Source organism: Rhagoletis zephyria, unplaced genomic scaffold, assembly GCF_001687245.7.
Source record: "Rhagoletis zephyria isolate East Lansing unplaced genomic scaffold, Rhagoletis_zephyria_1.1 Rzeph_scaffold_09072, whole genome shotgun sequence".
Taxonomy (NCBI): domain Eukaryota; kingdom Metazoa; phylum Arthropoda; class Insecta; order Diptera; family Tephritidae; genus Rhagoletis; species Rhagoletis zephyria.
Window position 1 is genome coordinate 969 of NW_016166151.1, and position 22,390 is coordinate 23,358.

At 40.3% G+C, this 22,390-nt stretch overlaps 2 protein-coding genes across 3 annotated transcripts; one reads left to right on the forward strand and one right to left on the reverse strand.

Moving 5' to 3' along the window:
- Positions 1-467: 467 nt before the first annotated feature.
- Positions 468-1,512, forward strand: LOC108375534 (uncharacterized; the record flags this gene model as incomplete). The annotated part of the gene is made up of 1 exon (XM_017631674.1): positions 468-1,512. A coding segment is annotated over one exon (717 nt), but the record flags the coding sequence as incomplete, so codon positions are not given.
- Positions 1,203-20,884, reverse strand: LOC108375535 (biogenesis of lysosome-related organelles complex 1 subunit 3-like). Of its 2 annotated transcripts, none has more exons than XM_017631676.1 (3): positions 20,783-20,884; positions 5,849-5,958; positions 1,203-1,356 (listed from the first exon to the last, which is right to left on the reverse strand). In XM_017631676.1, the coding sequence occupies exons 1-3, from the start codon at positions 20,793-20,795 to the stop codon at positions 1,240-1,242; spliced, it is 240 nt and encodes a 79-aa protein (XP_017487165.1). In that variant the 5' UTR covers positions 20,796-20,884; the 3' UTR covers positions 1,203-1,239. The 2 variants fall into 2 exon arrangements, with proteins under 2 accessions (XP_017487165.1, XP_017487164.1); XM_017631675.1 differs by lacking the exon at positions 20,783-20,884 and adding an exon at positions 6,938-7,889.
- Between the last annotated feature and the right edge of the window lie 1,506 nt (positions 20,885-22,390).

Below are 22,390 nucleotides of genomic sequence, written 5' to 3' on the forward strand. Positions count from 1 at the left end.
TAAATGTCCCTTTGTCCCAGGACCCATATTTGGGTAATTTCGTATTGATCAGATATATAAGCCAGTTGTCTCCTACAGTCTTCCACTAGTTGAGATCTAACAGAGGTAGAAGAGAGTGTCTCAACGGCAATGTTTTTGTCAAGGGGCATTTTTTGTCAAGAGATTTCGCACTAAACTTAAATGATTGTAATCATAAAAAGTAAAAATATGCAAAAACCACATGCATTTATTGTAAAATATACTAAAAATATGTACAAGAAGTATACAAAATCAGGTATTTTTTGCTATATGCAAAATGATGCATTCACCACAAAATATGCAAAAATATGCACTAACGATTGAGTGGCATTTTAAAGGAAATTTCATGATTCGTAAAGATAATTTAACCATTTCCATTTGAAGATGCCCAATAAAAACATGCATTTGCATAAGGTTCCGAGCCCTAGCTATGACTTTTTGTATTTCAGCGACGATGTGAGTTTAACCCTTTCCATACTATACTAACGATATACTTCCATACAATTCTTTGTTTATTAATTATTATTGTTTTCAATAGTCCGGTGTTTGCGAGTGTAACACACAGAGATGATATTCATTGCCTTCTTATCATGTCAACGTTGTCACCAGAAGAAGTTAGTTTTTACGATAGCTGTCATGAAACCGAAGTCCAAGAAACTGCAGCATTGAAAACAGCCCGAAAACGGAAATTGAAACCTTCAAAGGCAGCAAATCAATCTAAAAGTCTTAAACAGGATTTGAAGCAAAAGTGCATTGCCGCAGAATCGACGTTAAGCAATAGTTCATCGTTATTTCAATTTGAAAGTTGCAGAGATAAACAAAGTTTTCCTTCTTCTCTTGGTATTCCTCGAAATAATGATCGGCCTGCTAATGCGAAATCAGTCTCCTATAGAAGTATGCTGAAACCTGTATCTATGGAGGTAGAAATATCGCAGATTACACACAATCAAACAGATTCCAGCGTAACAGTACGTGAAACAGATGTACCCAAGTTCGTGGGATCTTCAACCTCTGACGACGAGGATTGCATTCCAGAATCTCCAAAGCGACAAGAAAGGGCAGATCTGCGCACTATATTTTCCCGATGTTTTCATTCAACTTATGTACCAGTGGAACCTTCAGCGAGCAGCCAAATATATGCTACTGCTTCGGATACGGAAGATTGAAAAACAAACATTTTTAAATTAATTTCTTTATGAAGTTTTATTCTTCTATATAAAATTAAAGGTTAATAGTTGGTAAAAAGTTCGTGGTGAAAACATTACTGTTTTTTTCATGCAGCTGCTTTATATTCACTTTTGAATTTTTTAACGAACATAAAACTGATTGCATAGTAACCTGAAATAAAAGAAGAAATATATATGTAAATAGAAATAACCACTGGTGTTAACAAGTTTTAAACGTTAAGGCTACTCATCTAAATGAGTAAAAACCGTATAAACTTCATAAACCCTATAAAAAGTCTGTACATTAATAAAAGGTTTCGAAATTGTGGCTAGTTAGCTTTTACTGTCGTTCAGTAACCGAAAAACTCTGTAAAGTAACGCAAAAACGAGAGCGGTAATTTACGTTCTTATATGTTTAAAGTTTCCCAATATTTAAATTAATTTTAGTACAGTCAATCTGGTATTGGAGGTCCTGGGAATTCTACTGATACAGGAAGCGTGAACCTACAGGGTCAGGTGAGGGGCCTCAATCACAACAGCAATAGGATTACTTGGCACCTCTCCTGTGAGAGACCCAGAGCTAAAGAATAATATTAATTATTTCTGCATTACAGAGTTTCTTACACAGGATCTGGTAGCGGTCCAGGCTACTCTGGAGGGAGATGGAGCTCGTCTTGCCTGCGGCCTACTTTCCGGAGGACAACGCCAGCGTGCCACCCCTTGAGGTACAGCAGCTTTTAGAATTCTGCCACAGGAGACGACTTGGCTGCGATGCGAACGCCCACAACATGAAGTGGGGCAGCTCGAACACAAACCGTAGGGGTGAGTGCCTTCTGGAATATATAATTAGCGAAGACCTGTGCTTTCACAATGTTGGAAATGAGCCAACGTGCATCACTACGATCAGAGAGGAATTACTCTACATTACTCTCAGCAGCAGAATGGCCAGTCCTCTGATTGCTCAGTGGCGGGGCTCAGTGAGCCCTCACTGTCTGATCATAGGATTATCTGATTTACACTGGGAGCAGACGTTAGAACAGGTTACCCCAAGAAAAACCCCATGACAACACTGGATTAAGTACGAGGAAGTACTAAGACTATGTTCAAACAGGCACCTAATTGGCAATTAAGAATCTTTTCACCAATTTAAGCCTTAATTATTACCCAATTTATCATACAAAATTTCAAATTATTAATTGCCAATTAAAAATTAATTGGCAATTAATTTGTGTCAGATTCTCAATGCAACCCTGGTAGGTATGTTTAATTTTGACTTGGAGGTATGTTTATTAAAACAAAGGGCAGTTAGCTGTTTGTTTCTGGTCTCCTTTTACAGCTGATATTCCATCAGGTATGGAAAAGTGAATTATAAAATTTTACCTAATTTACGGAAAACTTTACCTAAAAGTAGACAGATGTACCTAAAGAGTAAATATCGCCGATGTATTTTCAAAACCGCCTAAATCGCCGTTGTGGCAAAAAAAGAGATTTGGTAACCCTGAACTCCAGGCATCGAGATTTATGCATAAAAATCGTTAAATCGTTATTAAAACAACAGATTTGTAAAATAATAGCTACGGAAAATACCGCCTATCAAGGCAACGCCTTCAAAGAATAAACCGTTGTTTCGCTCTCCTGTTAAATTTGAGTGCCGTAGATAGGCGGTTTTGCAATTGGGCGATGGGCGGTTTTGCAATTGGGCGATGGGCGGTTTTGCAAAAACATCGACGATATGTATTTCTACATAAAAACATAGGAGGATAACAATTCCCATCGATACCATCTCAACTTTTGTAATCACATTAAACAAAGTTTGGTTATGAAAAGAATCTCTTCGAGCAGCGCGAGACAAAACAATGTTGTAGAAAAGGTGAACCACTTTCCTCCCAGTTCTTCGATGGCGTTTCAAAAATAAATCTTTTCCGTGTATCTAGCGAAATCAATTAGTTGCGCTACTTTGACCACGCTTCTATATCATTTGTATGCCCCTTCACAAAAAAGGGAAGCTATTAGCCCAGTTGCCCGCACTAGAAAATGTATTGAAATGTCAATAAATATAAGAACTGATTTCCTGGGAAGTTATTTGGCTACGTTCCAAATTTACCTAAAATAGTGTGTTTGTACCGAATGTACTTTCAAACTAAATAAAGGTACGATTGAACCAACTTTTTTCATCACTGTAGGTAATCCAGCAGCTGATTTCGTATCGCTTATTGCGCAGCTGACGTATGTGTGAACACCAAACTCAATGCCGCAATTTAAAGCTTAATTGCCTCAGATAATTGGCCTGTTTGAACATAGTCTAAGACTAAGGTTACTAAGTCTAACCAAGTTAGAGGCACAACATAGAAAGGTTGATTGTATGGAGTTAGAGCACAGGGTCAACAGGCTGAATGGCATTATTTTGGATGCCTTTAATTCCAGCTGTCCCATGTCAAGGCCAAAGAGAAATGTCCAGCCTCCCTGGTGGTCACGCGAACTCTCAGTACTTAGGAAAAAGTGCGGAGACTTTTCAATCGAGCAAAGCGCACCGGGTAATGGGGGTATCTCAGTCTGACAAAATGCAATAAGGAGATTAGAAAGGCTAAGCGTAGCAGCTTTATGATTTTCTGTGAGAACACTGCATCTACTTCTGCAGCTGCTAGGCTTCACAAAGCCTTGGCGAGAGACAAAACAGGGATCAGGCTGGCTATTAGGCTACGTAATGGGACTTTTCAGGTACTGAACAGGAAAGGGCAGTCACCCTGTTGTCGGCCCACTTCCCGGACGTCATTCCAACCTCTGGGATACGGTATTTCATACGACCAGGCCACCTCCATCGGACAGGAAGCTGGCTAATAGCCTGACAAACCGAACGGTACAAGGCTCCCGGTGTGGATGGCGTGTGTCCAGTGTTGCTGAAGCAGGGTGCGGTGCTCCTACTTCCACATCTTGTGGATATTATGAGGAACAGTCTAGCCCACATTCCCGTGGTGTGGCGGGGGCCTGAGTTATCTTTATTCCGAAGGTAGGTAAGAGAGATTACTCTCTTGCCAAGTCTTTCAGGCCGATAAGTTTCACCTCCTTTATATTAAAGGCTATGGAGAAAATTATCGACCATAACATCAGGTTTAACACTGTGAAACACACTCCCGTTGTGTGGCGGGGCACGGGTTATATTTATCCCGACGGTAGGTAAGACCGATTACTCTCTTGGCAAGTCTGTCAGGCCGATAAGTCCAACCTCCTTTATGTTAAAGACTATGGAGAAAATTATCGACCATGACATCAGATTTAACACTATGAAACACACCCCTCTGCATTCCACGCGTACAGAGTGGGCAGATCCACGTACACTGCGCTGTAAGCTCTGACAGAATAAATACAAGGGGCCTTTGAGTGTGATGAGCCTTCTTTGACATCGAGGGGGCCTTCAAGAACGCCTCCCACCTGGGAGTCGACAGAGCACTTGAGGAACATAATGTTCATCCAATCATCCACAGATGGATAGCAAGGTTGCTTCAGACTAGGATCGCGTCATAGCGTCGTTCAAATACAAACGACGAAAGAGTGTCCGGAAAGACGGGTATTATCTCCCCTGCTGTGGAGCTTAGTTGTTGACGAAATCCTATATATATACTAACTAATGAGGGCGTGCGATGCCAAGGGTACGCGGATGATATAGTGATTATCGATAGAGGGAAGTTCGCAAGTACTCTCTGTGACATCGTATAAAAAGAGGACTCAACATTGCAAAAAAGTGGTGTGGTTTAAATATCAATCCTTCCAAGTCAGACAGTCCCCTTCACTATAAAAACGAACTCTTCAGGGGATGAGGAACTTGAACTTGGATGGGGTCGCGATCAATGTCGCCACAGAGGTGAAGTATCTGCGACTTATCCTGGACTCCAAGCTTCTGTCGATGACTCCATGTTGATGCGGTCACCTCGAAGGCTACGAGAGCGATGATGGTGTGTAAACGTCTAGCGGGAAAATCCTGGGGGTGCACTCCTAGAGTCTAAAAATGTATGTACACCATGATAGTAACACCAATAGTGACCTATGGTGCATTGGCCTGGGTTTCCAGGACTACTATGGGAACGGTGAGGCAGACCCTCACCACATACACTATCACCGGATTTTTAGAGTCTCTCTAGGGCTAGTCGAGGTGTTGTGATGAGCTAAGGGTACAATAGACCTACCGGTCGTAGTGCCATAACCAATTATCGATCTATAGACGAATTATTTTTAGCACGAATGTCGAGTTTGTTAACCAGGTTGATTATAAGATAACGATCGATTTTTGACATTTCCTTAGTTTAGTTTGACATTTGTAATCGGAATTCTAAGTACCTTGGCAACAATTTAATCTATTCAGCAATTCAGCTATGAAGTTTTGTATAAATTCTGGTGTTGCATACTTCACGGGGCAATATTTTGTTAGCTGCTTATGAGATGGTAAGAAAATGTACCAGTGAGCGAATGCCAAAAGGGCTGAAAAATTACCAGGAACTTTATCTACCGGTAACAAAATGTGTGTTACCAACGCAGAATAGGACTGGAAAAAGGTAAAATAGTAACCCCGGAGACTCGTCGACCGAACTAGTGTTAACGTAGTATTTTTCGGAAAAATTATACTTATTAAAGTAAAAACAACTTGACCTCAAATTCAATGGTTTTATTACCTGCGATTTCATTAGAAGTTGGTCCGTATTTAAAAGTTGTTTAGATGCAGTGGTTATAAAGCCTTTGACAAATGTAGATGTTCCTTCATATATTGCAACGTTATTTTCGACTAGAAAAAATTATGTTATTAATGGTTGTGTTATGAAAATATAAAAATTAGGGCCGTTTACTCAAGTAGCTTTTAAAATTTATCTGTCCTTTAAACACAAATTTTGTTCTAAAGAAATGAGTTTGAAAACATTTTTTTATGATATTTACGAAATTGTGAGTTATGATTGGCGATATGTACGAACGTATGTAAGGTCATGCGTTATTTCGAATCACCAATTATAGTTTAAAAAACTAAAACCTCCCTATTATAATTGCCATTCGTACTGTCATCAGGTATGTAACTTGAGAATAGAAATCGCTGCATCTTTTAGGCGAATCAATATTACATAGTTACATCCCGAGCTAATAAAAGGAAGGTAAAAAAGATGAGCGATGCGATCAAATAATGTACATTATTTTTTTAAATACCCCTTATACCATGTTCGCACCGACATCGAAAACATGTTTTCGTTGCTATAACTGGTTTTCGACCTAAACCTTGTGTTTTCGTCCATGTAAAATCTGTCAAACAAAAGCCAGTTTTCGCTGAAAAATACTTGAAAATTTACGTTCCACTCATTCCAATCGGTATCTTCACTAGTATTTTAGATATATTTGTCGTCATGATTTATAATCTTTAATGCACTAGCTGTGATTTACTGTCAATTGGCTGGCCAAATTAAAATAGGAACAAAAGAAAAAGGTTGCTAATGAAAAGAAAATGAAAGACAAAGATATTGAATTCGTTTTTTCGTAGCAAAACTGTAAACAAAAGATAAAAGAAATGTCAACGAAAACACACACAGCCCACAATCCCCAAACTCGTTTTCAAAGTGTTTTCGTTGTCGGCCCGAACAGGGTATTATATTATAAATTCAAACAAAGAATGTTATAAATATTATATACAACATAAAGTTATTATAAACTTTGGCACTTAAGCTTAAGATTTTTCAAAGAGTATTTAATAGATTTGGCAAGTGCAGAAGTCATGTATATACCTATGTAAACCTCTAGGCAACTGATGTTTTTTCTTAAAGTTTGGACTGCGCTCTTTCTAATGGGTGGGGTTTTAGGTCCCACAACCCATCCACCTCCCCTACGGATGCAAGTCAAAAAAATACATCGATGTTTTCTCGATTTGATGCATCGAAATATAGCATCCATGCATATCGATGTATCGCATAAAAACATCGATATTTTCGATGCATCGAATGAAAATATCAACAGTCTCTTTTAATTAAAAATATACAACAAGATAATGAAACAGTCGTAACTTCGATAAGTGTTTAAGTAATGAATCACAGTGAAATGTATTAATTGATTTAAAAAGTTACAAATCCCAGCTTTTTCTGTTCTTTTGAGAAGCCTTCGAAAAAAAAATTTCGTAAGGTACGGAAGTGGTGACAATTGTTAATTGTTTATAAGCATAATGAAATAATATAAAGTGTGCCAGCTAGCAGTGACATTCTATTTCGGTATACTTATTTGGCAGTTTATTATCATAATTTTTTCCTTCATTTGACTTTCATGTTAACCCTTTTTTTGATTTGAGTAAAAAATTCAAAAAATATATGTCAATAAATTCTTGCAGCATGTGCAAAAGCACACATTACGCTGCAGTACTGAGGTTTTCAGTCCATCAGAATGAGGATCTATGCTGAAATCGGGCAGAGGTATGCAGCAAAACCAAGGGTTAATGCCAGAATTTAAAAAAGCGAAAATGACGAAACTCAAATTTTGCTTTGAAATAAGCGTACATCAAACTGGCTGGCGCACTTTATATTATTTCACTAAGTTGATAAGCTATGTGAAACAATTTGAGAAATTGCTGTTTAGAATCTGTCCAAATTGGTTTTAGAGTGTCAATATAATATTAATCAAATAGATGGTCTTTTGGCACTAAACGTTTCTACTAATAAGGTAGCAATTTATTAGTGCAATAGTAATAGTACAAAAATAGTGAAAAATCCACATTTAAATAATTACTAGAGCGAAGAAATTGGAAGTTTACAAAATAATTTTAGTATGTACAGTGTACATTGCACACAAAAGTCGATGCATAAAAAAACGTCGATATATCGATGTATATCGGAAAGTCCAACACACCGGTTTTATTCGATACATCGAATAGCAAACATCGATGTTTCCGATGCATCGATGTTTTTTTGCATCCCTAAAACCGCCGCTCCATGCCACAAAATCATTGTACAAATAACTAAACATTTCCCACCAGTTTTTTCCGACTGTGATTTAAACTCAGATTACCCTCAGGTATAAGTACAACTGCTAAAAAAAGGTCCAAAAAAGGGAAGGGTACCAATCGACGCGTTTCGGTCTCTGTATCAACAATCCGGAGGCGAAAAGTTAATACTAATAACCATTTAAAAGTTACGAACAAACAACTTTTTTAAATATCGCTATTTTGTATGAGAAATTACACGATCAAAAATGCACTAAATCAGCAGTTTCCACTTTTTAAACACTATTAAAATACATAATTTAACATATTTATTAAATAAGCACATAGTTTTTTCAACATAAGATAGTTTATTTTGTTACTATGTTACGATGCGAAAGGCAAAAATGAGGACTTCGTTTTGCATAAAAGCATGAACAGTGTTGTTGCTCTGGCCGCGAAATTTCAAACACTTCAGCAACAGCGCGGTTTTAAATATTCGTTGCGCTTCGTTAGTGCTGTCGCTTTAACTGCCGAAGCGATATACCAACAGCACAGCACAGTTTTCTCGCTCTTTGCATTTCAGTCAGGGTTTCAGCTGTGCGTTTGTGCGAAACTACAAGTGCGAAATGTTGCCATATGTTTGTTGTAAAAACTGTCGAATATTTTGCATTTCTGCCCTTTTGTCAAACGCACACAGTTTTGCCTTAAAGAGTGAACTCTAGTGTGGGATTTAATGAGTCAAAAAGATTTACTCGCTTTATTTAAACACAAATCAAATTCGCATATAATACTTCGGTATTATTTAATGTCTAAATATTAATCTTTACAATGAACTTGTTTCTATGTTAAATGTAGATGAAAAAGTAATTAAGTCTATATTCACCGGCCAGTCGATTGCTAAGAATTTATTCTGTCAAAACGATTAAGTGCACTTGCTATGCTGGGTTGCCATCGTTTCGTTAGTTCAGCCAGGTTGCCACAGTGCTCCCTCCAGACTTTACGTCTGGAAACGGACGGGGAGTCTTATCCTGCGTCCGCTGCGGTTTGTTGATGTCTCCTTCGGAGGCAACTGTTCGGGTGTCGATGATAATGTAGATGATGGTGTTGTGTGCGTCGTGGCTGAATGTTGTGGAGTCGCGGTTGTCGTTGGTTGAGTATCTGCTTGATGGGATTCGATGAATGCTGGCTTAAGTCGGTCTCTGGATATATTTACGTTGTTGCGGTTGATTTTGACGGTGTAATATTTAGGGTGTCTAGAGATCACTGGATATGGGCCATCGTAAGGTGGATGGAACGCCAGTCGAGCTTTATCGTTGTGTACAAATATGCGCGTTGCATCGGCAAGTTTGCTGAATACGAATGCTTTTGAGGAATCATGATTCGCGGTTTGAGTTGGGCGAATCTCCTGCATTATGTCGGAAAGCTGACTGACGAAGTCCGACTGTGGTCGGAAGATTTGCCTATCGTTAAAAAACTGTCCAGACAACCGTAATGTGGTACCGTAGACAAGTTGCGCGGCGTTTGTACCGATGTCGGGCTTGAATGCTGTGCGGAGTCCTAGCAAGATTATAGGCAAGCGGCTTATCCAGTCTTGTCGTTCGTGACACGTTATTGCTGTTTTCAGTGGGCGATGCCAGCGTTCGATGATGCCATTTGCTTGCGGGTGATATGCCGTTGTCCGCAGGTGGGTTATACCCAGCATGCGTGACAACTCGTTAAAAAGCTGCGTCTCGGACTGTCTTCCTTGGTTGGTTGTCATGCGTGCTAGTATACCAAAGCGCTAAATCCAAACATTGATGAGTTTTCTGGCGACTGTTTCCGCTGTTATGCCTCTCAGAGGAACGGCTTCTGGCCATCGCGTATACCTGTCGATAATCGTGAGGCAGTACTGGAATTCACTCGATGGCGGAAGTGGTCCGATGAGATCGATGTTGATGTGTTCGAATCTACACGACGGCAAAGAAAGTTGTTACAAGTGGTGAGCGAACGTGCCTACTGACCTTAGATTTTTGGCAGCTGAGATATCGTTGCACTTCTTGCCCATATTTGGCCAAACAAAGCGTGCCTTGATGAGCTTTGTGGTTGCACGCACGCCTCCGTGCGAGATGCTATGCATTTTGTCGATGATATCTTTGCGATGCGGGCGTGGTACGAATGGATGTACTTCCGATGTATAGCATTTTCAGTTTAAATGAAACCGTTTTCAAATTAAGCGAAACCTTTTTCAAATTAAATGAAACCTGTTTCATGTTAAGCGAAACCTTTTTCAAATTAAATGAAACCTTTTTCAGATGCAGTTAAACTTTATTCAAATTAAATGAGATCTTTTTTCAGATTCAATGAAACTTTATTCAAATTAAATGAAATGAATGAATGTTGCTCTCCCTTAGGGTCAAGGCATGTTGAATACAGTGTTGCCGTTTCGGTCCAATTGGACCAAAATTGGTAGTTTCATTTCTTAAAATAAGGCTTTGGTAGGTTGGTTGGTTTGTTGTCGAGGGGTTTTGGTAACTATGCAAATCATATAATTTATTCATTTTATAAAACTTCAAATATCTCTGTTTTCGGGAGTACATGTAAAGGATGATGTGAAAAGGAAAAGAGAAATGGGACATGTCAAAATTATTATTGAATCGAAGTTGAATGTTGCTGTGCTGTGGCAAATGCCAAATTTTACATTTCGCTTAAGCAAGTGAGTGAGAAGGGAGAGTATTTGTACTTTTTTTCCCTCTTCTCCCTTAAGAAAATAATAGTTTACAGCTTTGAATTCGTGTAGCAACAGTAAAAATATTCTCCCAGTTAAACATCATAATCGGCGTTATCGACTCCCTGATATAAGTATGGCGTCGATAACGATGTGTAACTGTGAGTTAAGGCTCTGTTACGTACGTGTTTTTACGTAGAAATCAAAAACCAACAGACTTCTACGTATGCTGTGCGTTGGGTAACAGCTTACACGCGAAGCTAATTTAACAGATTCCTTATGTGACAACTCTCAAGCAAAGCCAAGTATGCATAACAGAGCCTTTAGTGTTAGCCAGACATGGTGCAAACGGCTCTTAATAGGTTAAGCTGATTTCCTGTTCCTTACTTTTAAAAATGTTTAATACTTACAGCCAGTTTCACCAGCAATTTAAATGAAATATTATTTTTTATTTTCTGCCAATTTCCATATAAAATTAAAAAAATTAAGATCATTTTTCACTTAAATTGCTTACATTGGCTGTTAATTTGAATAAAGTGTCATTTAATTTGAAAAAAGTTTCATTTGGTTTGGATTGAATCTGAAAAAAGTTTCATTTAATTTGAATAAAGTTTCATAGAATCTGAAAAAGGTTTCATTTAATTTGAAAAAAGTTTCATTTGGTTTGGATTGAATCTGAAAAAAGTTTCATTTAATTTGAATAAAGTTTCATAGAATCCGAAAAAGGTTTCATTTAATTTGAAAAGGGTTTCGCTTAACCTGAAAAAGGTTTCATTTAATTTGAAAAAAGTTTCATTTAAACTGAAAATGCTATAGATGTATCGCAGTAGATTGTATGCCTTGTGTTTGGAATGATAATCTTTGTGTCGCCTTCGATGAGTTTCTTCAGTTCTGGGCAACTAACTTGATCTTCGGCAATCCGGTGGTAGTCGATGGTTATTGATTCAACCGCTTCGATAGCCGATAGTGTGTCTGCTGTCCTGTTCCCGTCGCCTGCGACGTGTATGATGTTCGTCGTAAATTGACTGGTGAAGTCCAGATGACGCAGCTGTCGCAGTGATGCCTTTTCGTATTTTTGTGCGACAGCGTAGACTAACGGTTTGTGGTATGTTCGTACCTCGAAGTCTTCCCTCCAGCATGGCTCGGAAATGTTTGATAGCTAGGTATACCGCGAGTAATTCCCTGTCGTAGATACTGTACCTCTGTTGTGCTTCGATGAGTTTTAGACTGAAAACGCCAGCGGCTGAAACTAAACGTGTACAATTTGATGAAGTGCTGTGCCGATGGCAGTGTCGCTGTGAGCGATATTCGAGCGTTCGGTGCTGGGTGAACCAATAGCGTTGCGTTTTCCAGTTCTTTTTTGCATTCGTTGAAATGGTTGATTGCCTCGTCGGTCCATTTGATTCGCGTTGTGTCGTTTTTTTTCGGTTACCTGGTGTTAATTTGACGAGGGGTATTTGGTGTTGCACCGCGTTTGGCAGGAAGCGACGATAAAAATTTATCATTGCCAAAAAACGTCGTAACTCTTTGGCGACTTCCGGCACCGGGAAGTTGATGATCGCTTGAACCTTCTCGGGTAACGGTTTGATGCCCTCCGAGGTAACTGCGTGTCCCAGGAATTCGATTTGCGTTTGAGCGAATTTGCACTTCTCTAAGTTGACTGTTAGGTGGAATTGACGAAGACGTTCGAAGACTTGCCGCAAGTGGGCTTTATGTTGCTCGACGCCTTCAGAAGCGATACACACATCATCGATGTATGCAAAAACGAAATCGAGTCCCTGAAACACTGCGTGCATTAACCTTTGGAACGTTTTTGCCGCGTTGCACAGGCCAAACGGCATATGTGTAAACTCGAATAACCTAAACGGAGTGGTAATCGCCGTTTTGTATATGTCGCCGGGTTCGATAGGGATCTGGTGGTACGCTCGATTGAGGTCTATCTTGCTGAACATGTCTTTCTGGTACAAAAAGTGAGTGAAGTCCTGTATGTGCGGCAGCGGATATCGATCCGGTACCGTTTGTGCATTCAAGGCTCGGTAACCACCGCATGGGCGCCATTCCCCGTTTGACATCCTTACCGGGTGTAGAGGCGAGGCGTACGAGCTTTTCGACGGGCGGCAGATTCCCAGTCTGCTAAGAAACTCAAACTCTTCTTTCACAGCTTTTAGTTTGTCGGGTGCGAGTCGTCTGGGTCGTGCAAACACTGGTGGACCTTTTGTCTCGATGCAGTGGGTCACCCCAGTCTGCGTTGACCATGGGGCTCGTGCATTAGGGTTCGTGATGTCACCAAATTCCCGAAGGTTTGCGATTTCGGTGGAGCTACTCTCTATTTCGTTGCTGCTCCGAAGCTGCAGATACCTGGTCGAGGTTTTGCTTTGTCTGTGCCTACCAGTGTCGAATTCCCGATGTCGATGATTAGGTTGAAATGCCGGAGGAAGTCGGCACCGATGATGGCGTACGACAGACTACGCCGTAGGTTTTAATGGTGGTCCCACTAGCGGCGAAAAGTGGGTTGCGTTCAGAATTTGACAAGCGGCATGCTCGAGTTGGTGGAACGACCCACACTTCTGCGCCGGAGCGCAATCGATCTAGTATAAAAAAACGTTTGGATTTAGTAAACTCAGAAAATTTTACCCCGAGTTCGCATTGGGATTGGTTGCTCGATGATGGTCTGCTGCCGGAACTGTCGAGCTTAGTCGTTAAGGCAGCGTTTAGTTTTTTGTTGGGTCTGACTTTTTTGTGGGAAAATCGCATGGATTTCGGCATTTTTGAGCCTGAGTACCATATTGCCGGTGATACCAGCAGGTTGGTGATGTTCTGCGTTGGAGCTGCGATGTGGTGTGTGCGAGCGTTTAGCATTCACCAGTGAACGTTCGCGTTGTCGGCTGCGGTTTCAGGACATGAGCTGGCTCAACTTGCTGTTGATATTTTCGAGAACCGAGTCTTGCTTTTCGATTCGGTTTTCAAGCACAGCGAGTCGATTGGTAGGTGTTTCGATAGCGTTGACGAATGGCCCCCTGGTTGGTGCTGTTGCATTTGAGTCCCGACTTAGTGCGTCGAGGACCGCATCGGCAGTGATGGCGAGTTGATGTAGTGGCGTGCTTGGTTGCGCCTGAAGCATACCGGCGATAACGGCGCGAGCAGCTTCCGGCAATTGTTTGAGCCAGTACTGTTGTATGACGGACTCGTCTTTCGTGGCGTTTGTTCGTTGCTTTTGGCTGAGCAAGTGGCTTGGCTTGCCGTCGCCCAACTGGATTCCCGTAAGTTTGTCGAGGTGGGCCATTGCTGAGTCACTGAATTTTTCAATGATGGCCATTTTTAGCGTGGTGTAAGGTGCCGTGGTTGGTGGGCTGCGCACCAGATCGAAAACCTGGTCTAGTATGTAGTCGTCATGTGCAACGATGGCGGTATACTTATCTTTTTTTACGTATACCGAAACCATGTAGTTCGAACCATGCGTCCACCTTTATGAGCCATGATTCGATATTGTACTTCGAGTTGAGTTTTGGAAACGGTAATTTTCCGAATACCGCATTGATTTGCGGTCTGTCACTGTCGACGCCTGCGTTGACGTTTGCGCTGTCATTCGCGGCAGCGTTACTGTCGTCTTGTGCGAGCTCTTCCGTGCTATTATTCAAGCTCATGTGGCCGGGTCACGTAGGTATTACGGTGCCCCGTTACTTCTTGTACCGTTATGATTGCCGGCTTGTGTACAGTCGACGAATTTTCGGTGGCGTGACACCTGAACTGTACTTACGCTTTCGGTGAGCTGGTTATGCAGGTTTTGCTCTGAATCTTCGAGGCGCTTCAAATCAAAGCGAGATTATTTTTCCCCAGCTATTAACGCGCAAGTTTGCTCTGCATGCCTTAGCACGGTGATCTGATGAACTTCTTTTACTCACTATCTCCGTTTTTACTACGGGGTCACTACTTGTGGGATTTAATGAGCCAAAGAGATTTACTCGCTTTATTTAAACACAAATCAAATTCGCATATAATACTTCGGTATTATTTAATGTCTAAATACTAATCTTTACACGGAACTTGTTTCTATGTTAAATGTAGATGAAAAAGTAATTAAGTCTATATTTGCTGGCGAGTCGATTGCTCAAAATTTATTCTGTCAAAACGATTAAGTGCACTTGCTATATCCGCTTTCTTTTCTACTTTCGCATGCGGGGTTGCCATCGTTTCGTTAGTTCAGCCAGGTTTCCACATCTAGTAATATTTCCGAACTGAAAGTCGGCTCTCAGCCACGTGAAGTCTTGCTTTCAAATCTGCTCGTTCATAGGCGAAGGAGGTGAGACGACTGTACTCTTCCCCTCTATTCTCACCTCCTTCGCAACAAGACTTGACGTGTCTGAAAGCCGACAAACGGGAGATTGCAAAATAGCTTACAGTGCTGCCACTCTATTTATATTTGGTAATAATTCAGTTTTCCTTACAAGGCGTGTTAAGTGTTGAGTGCTTTTCGGTTTTGTTATTAACTACTTTACATATCAAACTTACATATATACATATATCTTACCGATTTTAAAGTAATCCGCATATACTGACGGTCAAATTTGTATATATATGAGGTTTACTTTAAAATCGGTAAGATATACTATATAAATTTCACCGTCAAATTTATATACAGGGTGTCCTAGAAGTAACCTTCCAAACTTTAGGGGAAGGTAGGTGGGGGTGAGCTCCCTGATAAACAAAAAATTTTCAGGTAAGAGTGTCACCGTTTTTGAAATATTTCCATTTTTTTTAATTTAAAAAAAATCGTGCCTTTTCATGTATTTTCTTTAACTGCATCTACAAACCAGGCTATACTTAGTAAATTTTTTATGTAAAATACTTCCAGATAGTTGCTTCTCCATACTCAAATGCAATGTAGTTAAAATATATTAAGGAACCATCATAAAATTAGTACTATTTTGGGATTTTTAACTTTTTGATATTTTCTTCCCCANGAAAGAGATTACCTGTCGAGGGTTAGATTTTGCCGTGAAATGTTGCGAATGCATGAATCAGACCCCAACTTTTTTAATAAAATAATTTGGAGCGATGAATCATCATGCAAACGTGATGGTTATTTTAATTTACATAACCTTCACAGTTGTCGGATAGACAATCCTCAAGAAATGAGAGAAGATCGTTCGCAGTACCGGTACAAAATAAATTTATGGTGCGGTATTTTTAATTGTCTTGTCAAATATTGGGACCTGTGGAACTGCCGCCAACGCTCAACTCTCACAGTTATTTAGAGTTCCTTCAGGAACGGCTTCCAACTTTTAGAAGATGTACCCTTAAGAACCTGCGGCGAAGACTATGGCTGCAAAATGACGGGTGCCCTGCTCACTACGGGCGTGAAGTAAGAGCTCATTTAGACGAAACTTATCCTCGCCGATGGATTGGACGATACGGGCCAATCACGTGGCCCGCTAGATCGCCAGACCTGAATCCATTAGATTTTTTCTACTGGGGCTGTCTTAAGGACAAAATTTATTCAAAAACAATTCAAAACGAAGAGCATTTGCGGGAACAAATAAATGGAGCTGCTGCTGAGATAGCCCAATTGAGTTTAAGATCTCTAAAAGGGTCTTTTCTTAAAAGAAGCCGCGCTTGTATTAGAGTATTAGGTCGCCAATTTCAGCATATTTTATCAATAAATGAATAAATTTTTCTTCAAACAACTCATGTATATGTTATTTCACGTGGACCCATCCTTCACAAAAAATATTCATAGATATAGCCCTTGTTATAGACTCTAGTCCGAATTCCGGTAATTAACATAAAATAATATCAGGAGCAGGTTATAATGTACCTTTGTACGATTTAGCATGTCATTGGTCGATAACAAGAGCAACTTAAATTTAAATCTATTAAATACATTCTAGCGTGTCTCAGTCCTTTGCCCACAAAGGCGGCTATAACTTTTTTTTCTATTCGAAACAGCAAGAGTGGCACCTTTCTGAAATCTTTATTAATTCAGCATTTTTTTTTATGTAATGTAAGGTTTTAGCTCAGTACATTTTTTTTCACCAGCGATGGTCAAAGTTGGGGAAGAAAATATCAAAAAGTTAAAAATCCCAAAATACTACTAATTTTATGATGGTTCCTTAATATATTTTAACTACATTGCATTTGAGTATGGAGAAGCAACTATCTGGAAGTATTTTACTTAAAAAATTTACTAAGTATAGCCTGGTTTGTAGATGCAGTTAAAGAAAATACATGAAAAGGCACGATTTTTTTAAATTCAAGAAAATGTAAATATTTCAAAAACGGTGACACTTTTACCTGAACATTTTTTGTTTACCAGGGAGCTCCCCCCCCCCCCACCTACCCCCCTTAAAGTTTGGCTGGTTACTTCTGGGACACCCTGTATATGTGGGGTAAATACTTAAACGCTCTAAGTTCACCACACTTAAATATGTACATATGTTTGCAAGCAGGCAACCCTACGGACGAACGAATAGAAAAAAGGACAGCAATAAGAACAGAAGAAATAACTAACGGGACCACGTCGAATGAGAGGACAGCTAAAACTACAAGTGACGCGGAACTTTAAGTAAGACCGCTACCATCAAACGATACGGACGTGCCGCTGTGAAATTCGGTCGTTAAACCAAGTGCTCTACAATTTTATTAAATTGAACTAGAGAACTTTCAAAACTAAAGATTGTGTAACTAAAAATGATCCGAATGTAATTGCGCGTTTTAAAGACAAAATTTTAAAGTAAAACGAATGTTGCAATTTAAAGACTAACAAATAAAGTGTGTAACTAAAACTTTAAAGCCAAGCAAATGTACGTGTACTTGTACTTAAACACTACTAAAGAAAAGTGTGCAACTAAAACCTCAAAGTAAATCATATGTAATTAGAACTTAAAACTATAAATAAAACTTAAAGTAAACTTAATTTGAAACGAAAAGAGAGTGCTTTTATTTTAACGGAAGGACCCAGAACCCCACAAATTGGTGTCAGAAGTGTTGATTTTTACATAAATCAAATTGCGCTGGTGCAGCAAAAAAAAAACTAAAAAATGGTTTCAATTAAATCCAACCGCAAAAGTACAGTGGAAAACTAAAAACGTTTTAAGAAAAACTGCAATAAAAAGTTTTAAAAGAACTGTACCAAAAGTCGCGTTAGAAGCACTTAAAAATTATTCGATGAAACCGTTATGCACATATGCTCTTATACTGTAAACTTTGTTGTTGTGACCAAGCGTTCAGACTGTATGTTATGTGCAAAAGACTGATATTCGTTGTTGTGATCAAGTCAAACTGTGTACCTATGTATGTACGAACCACTGTGATTTTGTCGTTTCAACCAAGCCGTTAAGCTGTACCCCAATGTAATGTGCACATAGAAACAGTTTCGTGGTCAAGTACAATTGAAGGTGGTAGCGGACATTTGTTGTTGTAAGGCGGCCGTTAAGCGAAGAAGCTGACATTAAAAGGTAGTGGCACACTTGTTGTATTGCGGGCGAACAAGTTGAAGTAGCCCAGCAAGAAATTCGTCGTCGCGGTAGAAGCGAAAAGGCCATGAGTAGATGGAGTGTTGTCGTTAGTTGCTGTTCCTGGTGCTGGCCTTTGGGTGTACATAGCCCTTAAAGTCGAAAAAACAAGTTGCCGTTGATACGGAATTTTTAAAGTTGTTGGCGATATACTTAGCCCTTGCTGATTATTCAAATTATTATTATTTTATTATTATTGTTGGAGAGTTGCGGTAATTGCTGTAGTTGCGGTTATTCCGAGGTGTTGTTGCTGAACCGGTGTAGCTGTTTTGAATTTTTCAACTAATATTTAAATACTGTATGTATCTTTAGTATTAGTGTTAAGAATATTCATTAAAATATCAGAACAGTAAAGGAATTTTTGTAATTCGCGGCGGCGGCACAAAATGAATAGGAGTGAAAGCGAGTTGAGAAGTCAACTTGCAGAACAAGGGCTCTCCACAGCGGGTCGAAAAGCGGTCTTGCAAGACAGACTAATGGAACATTATGGATTCCTTGTCTTGCTTTTCGGGTTCAGGTCAACTTTCAATAGAGAAATGGTTAGACAATTTTGAAGATAACGCTGCAGCCGTGCAGTGGAACGATTTACAAAAATTTATTTACGCAAAGCAATTGCTAAAGGGTGGGGCGAAAATGTTCGTTCAGAGCCAAAGTGGCATAAAAGGGTGGGACGCTTTAAAGTCAGCATTGAAGGAAGAATTTGGCTCAACAGTGTCCGCAAGTGAAGTGCATCGTACGTTGCGCAACAAACGCTAACGGTATAACGAAGATTATAGGGAATACTTATATGCCTGATGAAGCTGGGAAAGATGGTAAATTTAGACGATGTTAGTTTGATAGAATATATTATAGAAGACTTACAAGATACAAGGTCCAACAAGGCAAATCTGTATCTGTAAATGTAGGCGAATTAAAAGAACAAATAAAGGTATACGAAAGAATTAAATCGGGTGATAGAGCAAAAGTGAAATATACGTAATCACCTAAACAAGCGCAAAACCAACAAGATAAACGCTGTTTCCGCTGCGGTGACTCAAAGCATATTTTGCGTAATTGTCCCCAAAGCACAGTCACTTGCTTTAAATGTGACCGGCTCGGTCATATAGCATCGACTTTCATTCCAGGACGTTTGATATATCAGATCCGCATTTCAGCATTAAGAAATCGATACTGTCCTCTCTCAATAAATGAATCATTAAAATAAAGACATAAAATCGGCTGATGAATTTAGTTCTGTAGCTGAACAGTTTTAGATCTCGACACTTAACAAACTCCTGCCTATCGTGACTCGGCGCAAAAATTGAAAATAAATACTGGTTCCGTACGTCATGCGGACTGCGCCCCTCGTGCGGATGGGCGGGAATGGAGGGTAAAAACCGTTGGGATTATATTATAATGTGATAATACCAAGAAAGTTGAGAAGGCAGAGTCGCTGAACGCAGGTAGGATGGGTCGTCCAATTAGAAATGTGTTTCGAGGGGGGTTAATCTTTAAAGATATTAACATCGGTGGCTTTGTGCACTCAGCTCTTATATATATTATATATGATGTGCTTATGGCCCTTATTATGAGCTGCATTCGATTTTCGATCTTCGCTGGCTATCGAAGATCGAAGATCGAAAGTGAAATTCGTATTATGAGCTATGCAAGCGTGTCGAAATTTTCGTTGAGTATCGAATTTTCTGTCGAACAGAATTTTGCTTTCGATGGTGTAGCGAAGTGTTAGAAAATTGTGAAAAATGTATGATTTTGTATATGTTTTCTTACATTTTGGCGGCTAGACACTAATTTTAAACAATTTTTATTAATTTCATGCAGTTCTAACATCGTGAATACTAAACACAAGCTCGAAAGGCTGGTTTTACTTGTGAAAGAAAATCCCAATACTCTGTTGGCACGATCTCTGAGAACAAAATCGTAGCGCTGTTGATAGTTTTAAAATATTTTAAATAGATTTGGCTCACAAACGCCTCTTTAGATGGTCGGAACTTTTTAATGAATCTGTAGACAAATTTCTTAAATATATTTTATATCAAAATATATTCGAAAGACTAATAAACTTAAACTCTCTTAAACATTTGCTACTCCTGGCCAGTTTACTAAGCTCTCATCCTCTGACGAATCGTTGAACCAGAACTCGTTGTACTCATTTTACCACGTTTTTATAAACTCGCTTTCCTTTTTATTTCATTTTAATTAGAACAAATTTACATAAATATGTATAAGCACACTATTTAGTTTGCTCGATTTGTAAACAAAGCTTCTCAGCGGTGAAAAATATACTATTGTGAACAACCTAAACGAGCGAAATTCACAATAGCGCTATTCTTCATCGAATGAGCACCATAATACTGTATGAAAATTCGTTCGCTCAGCACTTTCGACCACAGTCGAAAATCTAATGCAACTCATAATAGGGGCCTATGTCATTAGGCGAATTCGAACTTACCAATGAAAAACATCAGTTATTTGGCTTAGCCGATAGCGGGCTCACTACGTTAGGCAGTTTTAACACCATGGTAGATTTCGATGGTTTGGTAATAGAGATAAATTTTCACGTTGTTCGCGAGCGGGACTCAAGATTTGGTGTTATTATTGGTAATGACGTTTTGAAATCAGTGGACATAATACTGAAAGGTGATGAGGTAGAGTTTAGAAAGCGTGAAGTGGCAGTTGTTGGTGACCTCGTAGCAGTCGTTGGTAGCCAACCAGTTGTCAATGGCAAGCCAACCGTTGAGGCCCAGTCCGTTAATAGAAAATCAGTTGTTGATAGTAGAGATGAGTTGTTGTTGTTGTTGTAGCGGCTACAATAACCCCGCCCAGATCGGAAGCCCTAAGAAGCGTGCAGCATCTACGGGGTCGGTCCATCGGGACAACGCCGTTAGGGTTGTCGGGTTTTTCGGGCATGCGAAGAGATGTTTCGAGTCGTGAGGGGTCTCTCCGCATGCCGGACACTCATTTGATACTCTACTCAGGTATGAGTTTAACCTGCTGCAGTAGCCAGAGCGAAGTTGGGCTATTGTGGTTCTTGTCTCCCGAGGCAGATGGAGCTCCGTCGCGTCAATGTCCAGTGTTTGTGTGCCTAGAACGGCATTCACAGGTCTAGAGTCTACACAACTCGAGACTGAGTCCCTGTGAATGCCGTTCAGTGCCTGTCGGTATGCTGACGAGCCCAGAGGCTACTTAATGAACCTCTGGACTTCGTCCGTCAGTTCGTATAGATGCCTCCTGACGTGCCTAGGCGAGGGCTTCTCTGCAAGCAGCTGTCTGTTTGGGTGACCACATCTGTGGCTCCCAACCAGAAACTGCTTGCAGAGCATTATGTTATGCTCCTTAATTGGAAGCATTTTCGCCTCGTCATGGAGGTGGTGTTCGGGTGACATCAGGAGGCATCCGGTCGCTGTCCTGAGTGCGGTGTTCTGTGCTGTCTGTAGCTTCATCCACTGCGTCCTACTAGTCCCCGGCGACCACACTGGTGCTGCGTAGTTTAAAACCGGCCGGCCAATTGCCTGGTATGTTGTCAGCAACGTTTCTTTGTCTTTGCCCCAGGTACTGCCGGCTAGCGACTTGGGGACTTTGTTGCTGTACTTTGTTGACAATAGCGGTTACGTGCGCAGAGGAGAGCAGGCTGTCGAATGTTAGTCCGAGTATTTTGGGGTTATTCACCGTCGGAATTGGTGTATCATCGACGTGAATTCCCAGCGGTAGCCTGACCTCCTTCGTCCANAACCGGCCGGCCTATTGCCTTGTATGTTGCCAGCAACGTTTCTTTGTCTTTGCCCCAAGTACTGCCGGCTAGCGACTTGAGGACCTTGTTGCGGCTCTGTACTTTATTGACAATAGCGGTTGAGTGCGCAGAGAAGGAGAGCAGGCTGTCGAATGTTAGTCCGAGTATTTTGGGGTTATTCACCGTCGGAATTGGTGTATCATCGACGTGAATTCCCAGCGGTAGCCTGACCTCCTTCGTCCAGGTAGTGAACAAGGCAGCAGAGGATTTCGTAGGGGAGAGGGCTAGACACTTTGCAGTGAAGAAGCGAAAAAGCTCGGAGAGATAGCC

Bases quoted from the DNA above. Each gene is read 5' to 3' on its own strand.
- LOC108375535 (XM_017631675.1), bottom strand. From the start codon at position 7,130: ATGTTTTTATGCGATACATCGATATGCATGGATGCTATATTTCGATGC. The intron at 5,959-6,937 runs GTATATACATGA...AATTTTTTCTAG, and splicing joins TTGCCTAGAGGTTTACATAG to TCGAAAATAACGTTGCAATA. The intron at 1,357-5,848 runs GTAATAAAACCA...CTTTTATTTCAG, and splicing joins AACTTCTAATGAAATCGCAG to GTTACTATGCAATCAGTTTT.